The sequence below is a fragment of the Suillus paluster genome, assembly GCF_016628075.1.
Source record: "Suillus paluster strain FC165 chromosome Unknown EDB91scaffold_396, whole genome shotgun sequence".
In the NCBI taxonomy this organism is placed as follows: domain Eukaryota; kingdom Fungi; phylum Basidiomycota; class Agaricomycetes; order Boletales; family Suillaceae; genus Suillus; species Suillus paluster.
The window spans coordinates 1-17781 of record NW_024537956.1 but is presented as its reverse complement, the minus strand read 5'-3'; the positions used below and the strand labels follow the sequence as shown (position 1 = coordinate 17781).

The 17781-nt window shown below is 45.4% G+C and overlaps 3 protein-coding genes across 3 annotated transcripts; 2 read left to right on the top strand and 1 right to left on the bottom strand.

Annotated features, from left to right (window-relative positions):
- Nucleotides 1–4907: 4907 nt before the first annotated feature.
- Nucleotides 4908–5408, bottom strand: EDB91DRAFT_1089680 (uncharacterized protein; the record flags this gene model as incomplete). The annotated part of the gene is made up of 2 exons (XM_041316592.1): nt 4908–5144; nt 5193–5408. The coding sequence occupies 2 exons, from the start codon at nt 5406–5408 to the stop codon at nt 4908–4910; spliced, it is 453 nt and encodes a 150-aa protein (XP_041168566.1).
- A 5562-nt stretch (nt 5409–10970) lies between these two features.
- EDB91DRAFT_1089679 (uncharacterized protein) lies at nt 10971–12662 on the top strand (the record flags this gene model as incomplete). Its single annotated transcript, XM_041316591.1, is given in 6 exon segments — nt 10971–11340; nt 11389–11447; nt 11761–11887; nt 11907–12132; nt 12300–12432; nt 12525–12662. The coding sequence occupies 6 exon segments, from the start codon at nt 10971–10973 to the stop codon at nt 12660–12662; spliced, it is 1053 nt and encodes a 350-aa protein (XP_041168565.1).
- A 956-nt stretch (nt 12663–13618) lies between these two features.
- EDB91DRAFT_1258086 (uncharacterized protein) lies at nt 13619–15221 on the top strand (the record flags this gene model as incomplete). The annotated part of the gene is made up of 8 exons (XM_041324326.1): nt 13619–13800; nt 13905–13997; nt 14063–14156; nt 14212–14402; nt 14451–14589; nt 14645–14762; nt 14895–15018; nt 15101–15221. The coding sequence occupies 8 exons, from the start codon at nt 13619–13621 to the stop codon at nt 15219–15221; spliced, it is 1062 nt and encodes a 353-aa protein (XP_041168564.1).
- Nucleotides 15222–17781: the final 2560 nt, after the last annotated feature.

The window sequence follows — 17781 nt, the reverse complement described above, 5'->3', positions numbered from 1 at the left end:
TCGTCGCAGCCAGTGGTGTGGTGAGCAGCTTTCCATCCGCGGAAAAGGCGCCGCATCTCACCCAGCCCTCATGGGTGAGGGGTGGTCCGATGGGCTGATTGCTTTCGAGGTTCCATAGTCGTGCTGTGCTGTCATTAGATGCGCTTGCGAGAATGCGGCCGTCAGGAGATAATGAGATGCTATTGACAAAAGATTTATGTCCCTCAAGCACAGCGGATTGTGTCCAACTGGTGGTGTCAAATTTCCTGATATTAGCTGGTCCGCCGGAGATAAGCGTTGTGAGTAGTTTGCCTGTGTTCGTATCCCAGATTTTCAACGAGTCGTATCCGCCCGTTGCAATCATTTTTGCATTGTGTAAGGATTGCATATCCTCTACACACCGATCACGCTTCAAAGCGAAGACGACGTGACTCCGTTACTCTTCGCATCCGAGTCACGCGGATATATCTCTTTTCATCTTACCATTCAGTACCTTACCTCGCGCTCACATTACACCATCTCGGTTCCTTCATCAAGTATTTTCACTTCGCTGTCAAGTATTTTCACGCTCGATCCGGCTTAAACAAGTATTCAAAAACGTATATATACTACCAATGTACACTCATACCTACAGCGAAATCTTACAGTGAGATCCCCGCTCCAAGTACGACCGAAAAGCCTCTCGAAAGTCCTCGTCTCTAGTCCAAGACCAATTCCTCTTCGTGTTACCTACTAACTCGTCTCATTTCTATCTGGTTTCGATCACAATTCCCTACCGAACTCACACTCAGCCTTACAATTGGGTGAGTAGCAAACCGCGTTCGGGATGAAGTGCCCAGTATCGATCGGTTCCAGGATGGTCTGGCCACTCCCAACATCCCAAATTCTTACCGTCCCATCCTCGGATCCGCTCACTACCCGCTCACCATCTGGACTCCAGCAGACACACAACACTCCCCCTGTGTGCCCCGTCCATTTAGTGATAACCTTCCCTGTATTGATATCCCACAGTCTCACTGCTCCATCCCTCACTCCCACTTGCTATGTTCTTGCCGTCCGGTGATAATACTATGGCGTGCACTCTTCCACTCCCTTCGTCCTGCCAGGCCTCCCCGACTTGAGCGCCGCTCTTCAAGTCCCAGGTTCGAAGTGTACCGTCCCATGAACAGGTGATGGTCCGTTGTCCACCGGGCAGGCGTAATACGCCTACGATTCTATCGCTGTGTCCTTCGATCTTGTCATGAGGTGTTGTAGCTGACATCTCTTCCTTTTCAGGGGCGGGGGAAGACATGGTTTGTGCTTGGGGACTTTACCTGATAGGTGCTGACAATTTCAGCCGTTACCCATAATGAAAGGCCATCACTTACTCGAGGTTAACCTATGCACGGAATGGATGCCTGTAGAATGAAACCGACGAGGAGTGATCGTATTTTCTGCAGAGCTGAGTCGGGTGAGGGGTTGAAGTTTTGTACAGGCTGTACTCGAGCGTTTTTTCATGCGTTATCCTCGTGTTCACTCCAGAGTCCACAGCCTCGCGCAACGCTGTTCAGATGACATCAGTAAATTGATGAGTCCTTGGTATTGTTGCCGCGGCAATTATAGAAGGATATAATTGTGTTCCTACTAAACATTACCATTTATACTGCGAGAAATGTGGGGCTGTCGGTACATAGCCATGAATGGTCACAAATATAGAATAGCATGAGGGGTCAGTGAAAATGCTGGGCTCTGCCGTGATTGCTGCTGACAAGGGATAGCAGGGCACTTATGTCGACGGTGTTGGACATTCCTATTTGCCTTAATGTCTGTTTCAAATTATATTTTCATTCAAGACTCTGCCATGGAAAGCAGCATTATCATTGCTTCAAAAAATTACAATGGCATGGCAGTTCGTGAAAATGCTGTGCTCTGCCGTGATTGCTGCTGACAAGGGATAGCAGGGCACTTATGTCGACGGTGTTGGGCATTCCTATTTGCCTTAATGTCTGTTTCAAATTATATTTTCATTCAAGACTCTGCCATGGAAAGTAGTGTTATCATTGCTTCAAAAAATTACAATGGCATGGCAGTTCATGACGAAGCTGTGCTCTACCACGATGGCTGCTAGCAAGGGATAGCAGGGCACTCATGTCAACAGCGTTGGGCATTCCTATTTGCCTTAATGTCTGTTTCAAATTATATTATCATTCAAGACTCTGCCATGGAAATAGTGTTATCATTGCTTCAAAAAATTACAATAGCATGGCAGCTCATGACGAAGCTGTGCTCTGCTGCAATGGCTGCTGGCAAGGGATAGCAGGGCACTCAGGGAACTCAATAGACGGAATTTCTGAAAGGGAGGAGTTTGGTCAGGCTCGAACCGTCAGACTGAGACAGCAGGTATATTGATAATAGGGCAATGTAGAGGAAAAGAAAGAAAATGATTTAAAATGAATAAAATGGTTCAACCAATCTTGCCCTTACATACCCACTGCGACAGCTGTTGTCCTCCTTGACTCTCCTAGGTAGACCTCTTCTTCGGAGATGGGAAGCCTAGGTCGTGATTTCATAGTAGTACTAGAGGAAGAGGAGACATCATACACTTCAATAGACATACTACATGACCAATGCTTCCAAGTCAAGTGCTGTCATGAATGTTACCAACTGCATCTAAATTTTGATTATCGAACCCTAAGTCACCTTATCCGATAAGATTAGATTAGATAGATCCCTGATAAGATAAGATGGATAACCGATTAACGATCACTATCTTTACATCATATCTATACTATATCAACGTCATCCACCTTATCCGTAACCCTAGACATACGAACTCATCACATCCTTAGAAGTCCTACGATTAGGCAACGGGTTACATCATAAGCATCTACATGCCTCTATGATCGAACCATAACCGAGAGTACCTTACGAGCTATCTCTCAAAGGGTTATCACCTCTTCACATCGCAGACCTTCACTTCCCACACATGACATGTTAAGAGTTACCTCTGTCATTCACCGAACCCCTTACATTAGAACCTGTTGCACAGTCACAGCTAAACCCTGAACCCCTATCACAGAAGCATCGCTCATAGAGAAGCATGTTTCATTACCGAAGACCCTGGAGAATCCCTAGATACAATCGCACCCAATACATCTCCAGATCCAGATCCTATCTAGATCCTCAGATCTAGATCCCAAGATCCATCTCTTATCGAGATCCTTAATTACCGCTCGAGACTTCTTATCACAGAACTCTCTCACACCCTTCTTAATCTCCGTCTACCCTGAATAGAAGCAGTCCCTGAGAACCCTGCTTAATTACCGATACCCTTGGCCCTATGAACCCTTATCCTTTCCCCTTTCTCCTTTCTTGTAGTTGATTGGTTGATAAGACGCCCTATACCCTAGGTGCAATGTTATGACCATATATAGTTATATCACATACCTTTCATACTCAGATAGCTCCGCCCCAATAGTAGTATATAGTCTAGGTCGTAGTCAGTAGTACTCCTTAGACTTAACCTCCTCGTTTCTACGTCATCGTAGGGCCTAGACGTTCCCTCTCAATATTACCCTTGCCTTATCCTCTTCAGACTGAGTCCTGTGGTGTGATCCATACTCCAGACACCTACTAGTTAGGTTAAGGGACGCTGGTCATAACAAGTGCGTGAACATGACGTTCCACGCTGAACATTTGATCCTGCGGTACCAATTCGCGTCCACCTCACGTGCGCGCTCCACGAGATATAATGGAAGAACAGTGTACACGTATGCCATGTAGGCATGATATGTATCATCACAGTCAAACGACCCCATATTTTCAAGTTTTGAGCTGCGCACGCAAGTTTTGCTCCAATGGGCCTCGAGCACGAATAAACTGTACATAAGCTCCATCCCTGCGCGTCAAACGAGTCAAAATAGAAATATGACCAGACAACCTGAAAGGATACGCACTGCAACACTCTCTTCTCCTCCTTGAGCTTCATGTAATCCTCACGAGCCACATTCGTGAAGCCCCACTTCTTTGAGACAATGATTTTCTGGTGGCCGGGGAACTTGTAGCATGCACGGCGGAGAGCCTCCTGGATGACGGCTGAGTTGGAGTCCTTGCAACGGATAGAGAGGATGATCTGGCCGATATTGACACGGGCGATGGTGCTGTAGGGCTTGCCCCAAGCACCACGCATACCAGTTTGTAACCTGCACGAAAAAATGTAAGTGTCACCGCACGAATTCACACCCAAGTCACATACCTATCAGCGCCAGCACAACTCAACATCTTGTTAATGCAGATGATGTGGAATGGGTGCACACGGACACACATGTGGAACGAATCCTTTCCAGACATCTTGGTGATGTACTTGTTGGCACAGATGCGGGCTGCTTCGAGTGCCTCGGAGCTCAACTGCTCGTACTCATCAGAGACGAGATGGCAACAGAAGGGGAATTCGTCGACGGAGGCATGTTTCTGGCTGAGATCGAAGATCCTAATCTGTGGGGAGGTGAGGATTTGGGTGACTAGGCATGGGCGACCAAACCTTGGAATCAGGGACACCACGATTGTACTGCGATTTGGGGTAGGGCTTGTTCTTGCAGTAATGGTAGCAGCAGGCGGGATGACGGCCCATTGTTGTAATCTGCGATGCAAGAGAAAAGTAATTGTGATCAGTACCTGCCTGTTCCAACGGAACAACATCCAAGGCAATTGGACGGCATCCACCCCAACCACTCATATAAAAATAAGAACAATAAGTAGCGAAAGGATGTCCTTACATAATAACCTTAGCCTCCTTAGAATGCCATTCGTCATTTTGTTACATGAGTAAGAAAAGGAATCTAATGTTTTCCTGATGTTGACCTGGTCACCGGGTTCATTCACATTTCTTGCAGAATGTTTGGAGTACAATTATACCCTTCTATGATTGCCGCGGAAATAACATGATATAATCAATTGACTGATAACAATGGTTCAATTCGTGACTTGAAGTTTGGAAGTACAAGCGAAGCCTTCTCAACCCTCCTCCCCCATCCATCCACCTCCCGCTGTAGTAGTTGCAAAAGCTTCACATACTGTTTGACGCGTGTCTGGGCCGCCAAATGACTCGCTTGGACAGTTTCTATAGTATACTGAGTGAAAAGAAGATTTTGATCGTCTTCTTCAATGTCTACATCGTCTAGACACATCTATGAAAAGTTAAAGCATCATCTTCATACACTTGACAATAGACATACCAGGTATGTCTTGAATTCGTGTACATGCTCGAGTTTGTCTCTTCTATGACAGAAGCAACAATCCTCGCATGCCAGCACACCGGCTCGGATGCTATTGGATGACTTAATGTTGGAAGTCAACACACAGGGAACTTCAGAATGCATAGTTGGTAAGGCAGCAGTAGGGCAGCTATAGCTGGAAAGAGCGGGGCTTTGATGGTCCAGTAACTTGGCCATTCTCAACAGTTGGTGTAATAGCTGGATATTAAAAACAGCGTAGTTCTAAAGCCATTTCGCTCACTTGATAAATGTGATTTAAAACGGAGACATGCGGTCTTTTAAAAGGGGGGTGCCGATTAACATCACTAAATCTTGTACTGCTTCATGATAGCGACATTGAATGACTGGAGTTCCCGAAGTCACCATCAACATCCTTGGGTTCAGCAAAGTTCAGTAGCAAGATTCTTCAGAATCCTGTGGGTGAAGTCAGCCTGCCAGAGAGCATGAGAGTACCAAAAGACTGATCATGATGCTATGCTCAAACATGAGCCATGTAAGCATTTCGAGAAGTCGTCATGCAACTGAGAACAGGGTCTTGAATGCATGCGTAAACGTACCGTGTATGAGTATGTCCAGGAAGGTGTGACAATGATCTTTTGATTATAATTGAGCTCAGGAGTCGGTAATAAAGGTCATTGGTTCATTGAAGTGGCTTCAGGATGCAGTCGAGCTCCTCGGGGTCTTGCATACCTTGAAAGAGACAACTTAGTAAACTGAATTGCTTGGACGTCAAAGTTACGCAATTATTGGGAACTGAAAAAGTTCGAAAGAGTAACAGAGGAGCAGTCAGTCCCACAGCTACCAGTGTTCTTTATTTCCGATGAGAGTTCTTAGCGAAATCAATAGGAGCCCTCGACAATGTGATTATGTAAATTTTGGTGCCGTGTGCTTTTGATAATAAATGTGCAGATAACATGTCATAAGTTCTGTGCTTTAGGCCGTCTCTCAAATGCTTGAATTACATTTACATACTACACATGCAGCATGCCTTACTACTATGCACAACTGGTAAGACTAAGGGCTTCAATTTCGGCCCTCATGCGCGATGCGATGATAATTACCACATCACTTGAGTAGAATACAGTATATATGATCATTGTATCAGAGAAAATCATCGTCACAGCACTGAGACTTGACTCGGATGTCCTACAACTGTACTAAGTGCAGTGTTTTGTAACTTTCTGCCAATCTGACAATAAAAACAGGGACACTGGTAGACCCTACTCAGTGGCGGAAGAGAGTAGAAAAATATTGGGTCGACCCCTGTGAGTCCACAGGATGTATATTTCTTCATTTCATTCCTCCGACCCCTCCAACCCCTCTGACCCCTCTGACCCCTCTGACCCCTCTGACCCCACTGAACACACCAACCCTGGGTCAGAGTCCAAGCCAGCCTAATGCATCAAACGGGCTGGACACTGACTCAGTCGTGACGGTACACACATTAGCACCTTGCGCTGTGACCTTGACTCCAACACAACCTGAGGTCGTCTCAGAAGACCGTCTTGAGGAAATTGCGTTAACATATCCGAATGTTGTGGAGGAGTTCGATCATTACCTGAATTATCTTTGGGGGGATAAATAGTGGTACTTACAGGGAATCCAACAGTAGTATGCGCAGCGTCCGTATCAAACAGAGTCATTGCGCAAAGGATTGAAAAGTGGTACATTTCTAGACTGTCTGTTAGATACATCATCTGCGTAATCACAGTCGGAACTTGAATTTGGTTACTTCCTCAGTACTAAGTAGTAAGTTCTCCCAGCTACAGTGACTACCCATACTAGTAGTGCAGGAACTTGAATGTGTCCCTGTCTTTCCTGGCCCAATCTATTTCTTTTCTTCCTCCTTTTAATGGTAGTACTATCATGCCGCACTCTAACACTTTCAAGTTCACGTTGTTCCTGGGAAAGGGATATGGATACTTGTGGGCTTAATAAACATCAAGCTACATGCAAGTACTACCAGAGGGCAAGGACGATAGCTGCAGAAAAAAGGCGGGAACGGGCAAATGAGTCAATTAGATTATTGCAAAGATCGCCCTCACAGCTCTGAGTCGAGGGTAGTACTACAGTAAGCGATCTACCGGGTACACTCGGAGTTGATTCATGTGACTTCCAATCAGACACAACTCAAACCAATCTGAATCGCAGCTTATCATGATGATACGAATTGTCATGAAAAACCCATAGCTCATTGTGAACATGACTTCAAGCCACCCACTGAGCCTGCCATTACCTCAGCTTCTGTATTCCAAGACTCGGATATTCCAGATGTTGCAATGGAAGATATTACAGAAGGCGATCGCAAAATTTCAGGTGTGCTGCACCTTTGTGAATGTTGAATTTTGTTGCTCATGACTAGTAGACCCTAGTGAATGTTTTCTGCGGCACATGAGGACTCCAAGAAACTTTGACGATCTTCTGCCTGCCGAAGAAGACATCAATCTTTCGGACTCTTTTGGGAATGATCCGTTCAAGTTGCCCATAGCTCAGAATACAGCACGGCATAGAATTCAAAGAGTTATTTTGATGCTACGTGACTCTCTTCAAACGGCATTCAATGTGATTGGACTTTGTCGAGAATATCCACAGCACCCGTCGTTCGAGCCTGACAAGTTCATTCCGTCTTCGCTGCTAGCCGAATCTTGTCCCACCAAGATGCACGATACCCAAAGACCTGATTCATCCCATGGGATCTCTGGGCCACCTTATCCCTTCACTAACATGAGCATCTACCGTCTTATGACATGGATGAACTCTGGAAGCCATCAGAAGTCGGAGGCTGAAGTAATGCGTCTTGTCAAAGATGTGCTTCAAGCGAAGGATTTTTCTCTAAAGGATCTAGATGGATTTTCAGTCAAGAAGAATCTGCGTGCATTGGACAATAACGGTAGCAAAGCAACTGTTACTTTTCCGGATGATTGGATCAAGGCGGATGTCAATCTTGAAATACCTACAAAGTCAAAAGATGATCAGTCCAAGTCATTTGACGTCCTGGGATTCCATTATCAGCCTCTTGTAGCAGTCATTCGTTCCGCATTCGCCGACATTCAAGCGAGTGCATTCCATCTTTTTCCATTTAAGCGCCTGTGGAAGGATCCCCTGGACAATCATCAGGAGCGCCTGTTTGATGAACTCTATACTTCTGACTCCTGGATAGAGGCTCAGGATGATTTGCAAAGGCAGCCAAGAGAGCCTGGCTGCTCACTCGAGCATGTTATCGCTGGACTCATGTTCTTTTCGGATGCAACACATCTCGCAAACTTTGGAACAGCCAAGGCTTGGCCCCTTTACCTGTATTTCGGAAATTTGACCAAGTATGCACGCTCGGAACCCAAATCTGGTGCATGTCATCTGGTGGGATTTTTACCTTCAGTATGCTGCACCTCAGCATGCCGCATTGCCCTATTAACGACCAAATTTTTAAGCTTCCGGATAGTGTCAAGGATGTCCTTAGCAGCTTACCTTGGATATCGAAAAGTGGCATGGCAGCTCTTCAGACGCATTGTTGGCGAGAGTTATTCCAGAAATGTTGGAACATTTTACTGGATGCAGACTTTCTTCGTGCATATCGCCATGGAATTGTCCTCCAGTGTCCAGATGGAATATTTAGAAGGGTGTTTCCCTGAATCTTCACTTACTCAGCCGATTACCCAGAAAAGTGCGCTCCCTTTCTTATTCGTTTCTCGTTCAATTGCTAATAACTAACTGTTTCAGGGTTCTGATAGCAACAATCAAAGACATGGGCTCTTGCCCGTGTCCTCATTGTCTAATGCCGAAAGCCTCATTCAATCTACTGGGTCTTTTTAGTGACATGCGAGATCACTTAGCAAACCTAAGAACTTATTGTCTCCCAAAGGTGACTAAGGCTCGCGAGTTCATCTATAAATGGGGAAATACTGTTGACGGTGCAAAAGTACAGGTGACTCTTGGAGAAGAGTCATGGGTGCCAATGGTGGTGAGAATCCCTTCGGAATGAATTGAGATTTGGTCGGGACTTAATTTTCAACTAGAACACATTTGCAGAAAAGCTCGGCCCATTAGGATTTGACACTTTTCGCATGCTTGTTGTTGATTTCATGCACGAATGCGAGCTGGGTACATGGAAGGCGCTGTTTACGCATCTTCTCCATCTGCTTTATGCGCTTCCCGGTGGTGACAACCTGGTGGCATGTCTCAACAACAGGTCCGTCATACTGTCCTCTTTTCTATGTTTGACACTAATTAAGTTAAACAGATTCCGCCAGATTCCATCATATGGCCTTGGCACCATTCGCAAATTTGCAAATAACACGTCAGAAATGAAAAGACTTGCAGCACGGGACTTCGAGGACATCTTGTAGGTTCGTCCCGTTGTTTACGTAGGTGCTGATGTACGTTGTTGACATCTATGCCAGTGTGCTATGCCAGTATTCGAAGGACTTTTCCCAGAAGAGCATGATGCGATTGTACAGTCGCTCTTGTACCAGTTTGCGCAATGGCATTCCCTTGCTAAACTTTGCATGCACTCCAAAACTACCATATCGGTTTTCGATGAGACGTTCAAAATGCTCTCCTGTCAGCTGCGCAAGTTCCTTGATTTTACGTGTTCTGCTTTCACTATGGTGGAGTTACCAAAAGAGAAAGCTGCGCGCAAGCAGAAGGCTGTGTGTGAAGGCTCAGGTTCAAATAACAGAGTCGCAGGAACAGGCGGTCGGAAGGTCAAGAAATTAAATTTGTATACTTACAAATTTCATGCCATGGGAGATTATGTGTGGTCAATCCGGCTCTTTGGGACAACGGACTCCTTTACAACGCAAATTGTACGTGTATCTGAGTTTCTGCTATTTCTTCTCATAGTGATTTCGGACCAGGGAGAACTAACGCATAGAGCGCTGAAAGCATTCTATCCATTGACTAATAAACTAGACACCCTGGCTCAACTTGCTAAGCATGAGTGTCGTCGATGTATCCTTTGGCGAGTGGCGGAGACAGGACAAAGTTCGACTAGCGAACAAGTACCAATTGATTCATCTGCAGCAAACCCCAAAGATCATCACTATATACCGACGGGTAGCCATAACAATCCTCTGCATATATTCAAGTTTCTTCATGAACATGATAATGATTGTTCATGCATTACATGCACTACGGAATTGGGCATCCTGTTTTCTTGCGGGAAATGACAAGAAATTGCTCTAGCGCAGGGCAAGCAAACAGCCCAGACTTGGAAGAGGATGAGAATGGTGGCAATGAAGACTGGGAGGGCCGCAGTGAAGCTGCAAGCGATCATGATGGTGATGAAAATGTCGAGGCAGACGAAGAGGAGGATTATGATGAAGAGGGGTATTATGATGAAGAGGAGCGTGATATGAATGATGGTGAGGATGAGGAAGAAGGGGATGATCATGTATCTTTTTGAATAACCCATTTCCTACTACTGGTTCAAGCAAGTGGTGTGGGGGCCATCAGAGAACTGGTAACCCGAAAATATTGTCATATATTACGATATAAAGTCATAGTTTCGCGTTTTGTCACAATGTAATATAAAGCAATATATGACCATGTAGAACTACTGCAATCTACATAATGGTCAGCAAGAACTCACCGGTTCACTGATGGCCTCAAGCTTAAGCGCTCAAGCTTGAGTTCTGTCAGCTTGTGAGAACTGACTAAGTATAATGCTAAGTATAATTAATAGTGGCTGGCATGGCAAATTTATAAAGGGAGATATCTGCAGCATATTGATAACGTAAAACCATGCCTGCTACCACCCTACAGCATGGCCCCATTCAAGGTCAGGGCATCTACAACTGTAGCAATGCCCGGCATTCCCAGCCCATGATACCAGTGTCATGCAGAGGAACCTCCTCATGTGCCTACACTGATACTATTCTCAAACAACACTCCACACCCCCAGCAGCTTTTTTGAAAAGTTCAAATTGTCCCAGTCAATCTATTGCATTGGAGTCAGGTTCCAGCCGCACATTTAAATCAAAACTTCCTATTCAGCTAAAACAACTAGTTGAAACTAGTAAAGGTGGTGTTGAAACTAGTGAAGGTGGTGTTGCAACTAGTGAAGGTGATGTTGAAACTAGTGAAGGTAGTGTTGAAACTAGTGTGACTGATGGTTAGTCTTCTGACATTGTCATGGTGTACCCTTTACTAAGCCATGCAGCTTTGCGCAAGCGAATAATCGCCGCAATCCGGGATACTGATCAAGGATCAAATGTTGAGGTACGATAGTCACACACCTTCGTATCTTTCCGAAGCTGATTGCCGCAGGTGTTCTCTGACGTATGTGAGGACAATTACAAATTTGTTCTGGATACCATTTCCTCAGACGAAGTCAGGTCTTTCTGCAAGTTAGTAGTTCTTTCTCGGATGCCCAAATCGGGACTCATCAGTACATTAGACTATTGTTTACTTCCCGTCTCAAACAACTCATTGTCACCCTGCCTACTCCACTCCACGAAGCTCTCTTAGCGCATATGCGTGATGCGATGGCATTAGCTACAGCTTTCATGCATATCGACAAACAATTTCGCAGTCTGCATTCAGTCCCACACAGGCCAAAATAGTATTCGACGACAGCGGGGATCCAATTGGGATCCCCGACCTACAAGTCCAACTCATAAATCGGAAAAAGCATGCCTTTCCCTTATGGGTGATGGAGAGTTTGTTTTCTCAAACCAGCTGAAGCAGCATATGAGAAACTCAGGCACTTCGCCGCTGAGTGCTCAAGTATCATGGCCTGCACCTTGTTTGACGTCACTGAGGTCGATAAACACGTTGCACCAGCCGATGGCTGGGCAGTAGAGCAAGAGTTGAATGAGGGAGAAATTTACAACTATATTGACTGGATCGAACATGGCGACAATATGGATGCCAATGCTGGTGGAATCAAATCCTTCTCCCACACGTGGGTCGGTCCGTTCAGTCGTCAAAGTCTCCACGTGGGTTCGTCCCCTGGGTGAACCATTCGATTTAGCAGCACCTGATGACAGCCCCAACTTGTACTTCTCATGTGCTGTAAGTGGTGGTAGAGTCACCCGATGATCTTTGATCACTAATCTTGCAACACTACAGGAACTCCTCCCCAACCGTGACAGTGGCGGCCTTAAGATGTGCAAAAGATATTCCAGCACACGTTAGAGCGGATTCGCGACAGGGTGGTTGTGGAGATGGAACAGGCCCGAATCGAGGACGCATCACTCCCCATGTAAGTATATCATCGGCATGGCCATAAAATCATGCTGTTCACTAATCAAGTTTGTTTTTTTCTTTTTCAGTGAATCAATCATAGCTGTTCAGGATTGGGTGTTTCCTCCCTGTCTGCTTGACTGGGATGAATGCGAGGCTTCTCTGATGGACTCAGCGGTGGAGATAGGGTTCACACGGTACTCCAAGTGGCATCAAAAGCTCCTTACTAAACGCACTTCCGAGTCGTAACGACTCGGACTTGGAGTTCACCTGTGACGAACTTGAAGGAAGGCTTGCAAGGGGTGCCGAGCAAAAGAGGCAGGATAGCGTGATACAATCTGATGTCACGGTTCTGTCCTACTGTACTACTATCATTCGAAATCGACATGTACTGCTAGACAGGTTTTGAGCTGACCAATGATTCTCGCCTTTGTCATCCATGTAGACAGCAACGATGATGATCGGTCCCATTCTCAACCCTGAAGAAGACAATTCCGAATGATCCACTTCACTTCGCGTAAATCCAAGTGATTCGAAAATGGTGCATAAATGATTATACCACTGTGACTTGTGCGCTTGCTTGAGACTGTAGAGTGCACGTTTCAATTTCCAGACAAGATCTAAAGTATCAAACACAATATCCCGCAACTTGAAAAATGTGACCACTGGCTTTGTGTAAGCACACATATGCCTTGCGGTGCTTGGCACATCCCAGATTCACGCACTCGAGTAGTTTTGCACCTGAGGTTCCGGCATTCTTATCAGGTATGTCATGGTGAACATGGGCTTTGCACCCAAATACCCGGAGATGGGAAACTGATGGTTTGTTCCCAGTGAACGCCTCATGTGGAATATTTCTCCAGCAATTGCACAAGTGGGTACCCAGTTCAAAATGTGTGCTGAATGCAGACCAGCATCCCCCCAGTACTAGTAGGCTACGTGCCTCTTAGCTACAACAATCTACTCCCGTGACCATAACCGACTTACGGTACATTGCTGTTGCCCCGAGTTAGCCCTAAGTCACGGTCACTGACATTTATGGGCAATGCCTTATTTATGGGCAATGCCTCTTTAGTGATGGCGCGAACATATAAAGGTGGCCTGCCCAGCACTACAATCCATTCACCTTTCCCTTTCCCCTACCTCACCTTTGATCTATCTCACACTTCCCTCTCATTCGCTGGCCACTCTGCTCTGACCGTGACATGTCTCAGGCATCTGCATCTGCACCTGACGAGGACGAGAACGACGTCTTGACTGGTCCCCTCATACCTGATAGTCTCTCTCAGGCAATTCCCACATCTGCTGGTGCAAGAGCGAAGTGTTGCGTCGCCGCCTTAGAAGAGGAGCTTGAAGCTATGCGGCAAGAGAGAGGAAGGAAGCAGAGGTAATTACACCGTGACTATCTTAAGTACTGTCAGTGCTAATTCTTTTTTCTTTTTGAAAAAAAGAAAGACGACCTACTATGTTTCACAGGGCCTGAGCGATTAGTCGCATGGTAATCCTTTTCACCAACGGCTTGGAAGACTTAATTGCCAAGAACGACCGCAGGTGTGAGGATGAATCAAGGGACAATACTCTGGCGTAGGTTGTTCGTTTTTATTTCATAGCGTGTCCTAATACTGTAATACAGAGAGGATTGCCTGCAGCGCAGGCTATATTGAGCTTACCCGAGTACTGCCATGGCTTCACAAAAAGCTGCATGCTCTTGACTCCGACGATTCTAATGACATGGTGAAAAAAGTCTGTGATCCTTCACAATTCCTTTTGCATTGCATGCTAATTATATATATATTAGCTGAGGAAAGGGGCAGATGCGGCTCGCGGTGACGATACTTCCACGCTCAAGGACCTTGTCGCTACCTGGCTCAATCAAGATTTCGGTCCATCTCCTCTGATCAAGCCCAACACCAAACATTCGTGTGGCTTCATGAATGATGTTTGTGGGAAACTACTCTGCCCTGCCGAGTGGGACTGGAATGAGAACCGGTGAGGTCAATTTTCCTGGGCTTTGACACGACACTGATTTTTGTTCAGCATGAAGTCTGGCATTCATGACAGAAGATCAGATTATATTGTCTCAGAAAACTCCTGGCCGCTTTTCTTATACGAGAACTATATAGTCGACCATGGCAGCCTTGAGAAAGGTCTGTTCAAATCCAAGCTTCTTGTTCAGGTTAGCGACCTGCAATTGCTGTAGCCATTTTGTTTTACTCATTGCAGCACTTTAGGGCTTCAAAGCCATCTTCACATCTCCTTCCTCCGCGAGAGCGGCTGACGAGGATGGTGACAGAGCTGATATACTCGAGAACAACAAGCGCGCCCGGCAGGCAATCAGATCAAGTGAAGGTCAAGACATGCATAGCCTCGATCATCAATATGAGGAAAGTCACTCCTCGTGCAATTGCTTATGCCTGTCTGTCAGGTTAGTAGACAGTATTACCCGTATTTGATGACTGGTATCTAACCATTGACTGGCAGGTTTGGTTCGCTCTATCAAGTGTTTCCTCTTGGCTGCTCGGTTGATGGTGACTTCGACAATGAAATGTTTTGGAATAATATCTGTGGACTTCTTCGAAAATGCCCCTGGCCCTGTTGCGCGTCAGTAGGTTAGACAATCTTCTGGAATGGTGGACTAGGTAATGAATATGTGCTACTTGTTTCAGATGGCTGATATTGTCGTTTAGGAAAGTTTTTGGAACAAACCACCGCCAAGACCTGACGTCAGATGTAGTGTCCAAAATGTCTGTCTCAACACTAGCTGAGCAGAGGAACACACTGGAGGATGCCGCTTTTAACTCAGACTAAACAGCTCTTTGTTTCATCTCACCCATCCTGCCTTCCCGAGACCACTGTTTTCCTTCCATTAGTAATACCGCTTCCCTTGTTTGCCTCCAATTCACCATAGTCTACGGTTCATGCATCATGCCTGTATGTTTCATCGTACTTGTCATCATAATATACTTTCCAATGTTATTGCAATGTTCGCATCGTTCACCCTTTGTTGGAGATTGAAGTCTTTCGAGGAATGGACTCGGATTATCACTGGTGTATTATACTGCCCCACATGCTATCTGCTATTAAATGTATTATAATTCTCAGTGCTGCCAAGCCAAATAGCAATTCGCTCTTTATACGACCATTGTGATGACTGTGACAAGATACTTACATTGCGTGGCTGGGGGATCAACTGCCAAACATTTTCTAACTACGATGACCTCCGACAAGGAAGTCACCCACACTCCCCAACTGGACGGGATTAATTGACGTTCCCGATCACGACAGATTGGATTGGGTATACGAACGAATTTTTACTAGATATTGGTACATCAAAATGCAATTTAGCGGATAGCAGAGTCCGCAAACAAAATTCCTCATCTGGTATCGAATCCATTCTAATGGTGAACGTTGGCAACTCGTCCAACATGCCATACTGCATGAGCGAAGGTAGAGAATACCTACCAAATAAAATACTGGACATATCGCATCCTCTTCTCGAATCTCCATGATCCAGATCTTCAGTCTGTAAGTTACGAACCATTACGTCATCAGCTGGTTTGCATTGCTTCGGGTGCTGGTGCAGAGCCTGGCACCAAGTTATAAGTCTTAAGCTTCAACCCTACCTTTACCATATCTTCCAAACAGAGCCGTCTTGCTGTTATTATGCAATGCAAGTGATATCAGTAGTGTACCCCATTACATTTACTTTCATCGCAAGAAGGCAAAGTGACTGAGATATACTTTGTGTTTCATTTAGGCGATACACTTGGGATTCGGTCGAACAAGGCATCATTTTGAACGAATTGCAATACTTGGCATTAAAATAGATATATTAATATAAGCAAATTTGTTCAACAGTTCCCCCACGGGCTGAAATATATTTTCATATGCTAACATTTGCCGAAGTTACTTCACCTATTACCACGCGTACTTGTGTTTGAGTTCGCCGAATGCCCTTTTGGTGAACAATGTTTGACTTGAGTGGTTTGTAATTTGATGATCTAGCAACATGGCAATATCTTGTTCGGTGGTGCAATCGAGACTACCAGCGCATGAAACCCCACCTACACTATGACTGTGCGAATCAGACGTCACACGCCAGATTATCTGGAACTTCAGGCGCTATATTTAAAAGATGCTTTTTCAAACAGCAATGAAAGTAGACCAAAGATGAAATTCTTCGTAAATTTGCTGATTTTCACATTGTGCGCTTGGTGTTTGTCTCTTCAATCATGGACCCAAAATCCACGTCCTTGACTCGTTTCAGCGTCTTACATTTGCAGACCAATTCAAGTAGGGGGTGGTACATCGAGAATAGGACAACTTGATTGGTGAACATAGAAACACATCTTTCCTTTGTAAAGTCAAACATTATAAAATAAACCCCCCTGCCAGATTTACGGTGATTGCTGTGAATGTTAACAATATATAGTTTCCTATGGTATTTTAATATGTTCACCAGTTCACTGATGTGAGTTGTGCTCATATCCTAGATACTTACAGACCATTTCTGACTTCGCCTTAGACTATACTGAGCCCTGGCGTGTCATCTAGGACGACTCGGATGGGAATGGATTCACGATGTCAAACAGGTATTCAGGCAACTAATGTCCTTGCCAGTCTTCGAAGAATGATATGTGATAGTACAGCTGATAGCGTTGCCAAAATGGCAGACAACAAACCCTGACAAAAAAGGATACTACATACTATGTAGTGAGGTGGCTTTTTCCTGATGCGAGCCGTATCATCATGTGCTTCGCTGTTCATGGCTGCGGAGCAAACGAAATCGTTAGGGAGATGACGCCGGCGCTCTTCACCCCGTTACTCCGTGAGTGACTCAATGATGTAAGTTGTGATTCTAATCTACAATCTCACTGTCTAACATTAATGCGCATCTTGTAAGTCAACTTTTTGATAAAACGAGGATGACGGTGTACGTTTGTGCCATACTTATTCTGCTTGAGCTCGCCACTTTTCCTCAGCCTGGGTTGTGTTCGTAAACTGCCTAATTCAAATGCCGCCTAGACTTATCGTGTGGTTCAACAACGACTTCTCCTTTTGCTGTTGCTTTTCATATCTTGACTGAACATTCCCTCACATTCACACCGGACCATATCAAGTCTGGCAGGCAGAAAAAAAGATATGCTGTAAGTTCGAATTTTGTAGCTAGCTGTGTCGCGTCCTTGAGGGCCCGATGGCAACCGGTGGGTTCACGATTGAGCTCTGCAATCAGCAAATGCAGCTGCACCAGTCAAACGCCGCCTCAAACTGTAATCCAACAGCACGAGATCACGGAAGGTACTCAGCCCACATCTTCAGTATATTAAGTTTGGAGCCGAGAAGCACAGAAACCGCAGTGCCCCCAGAG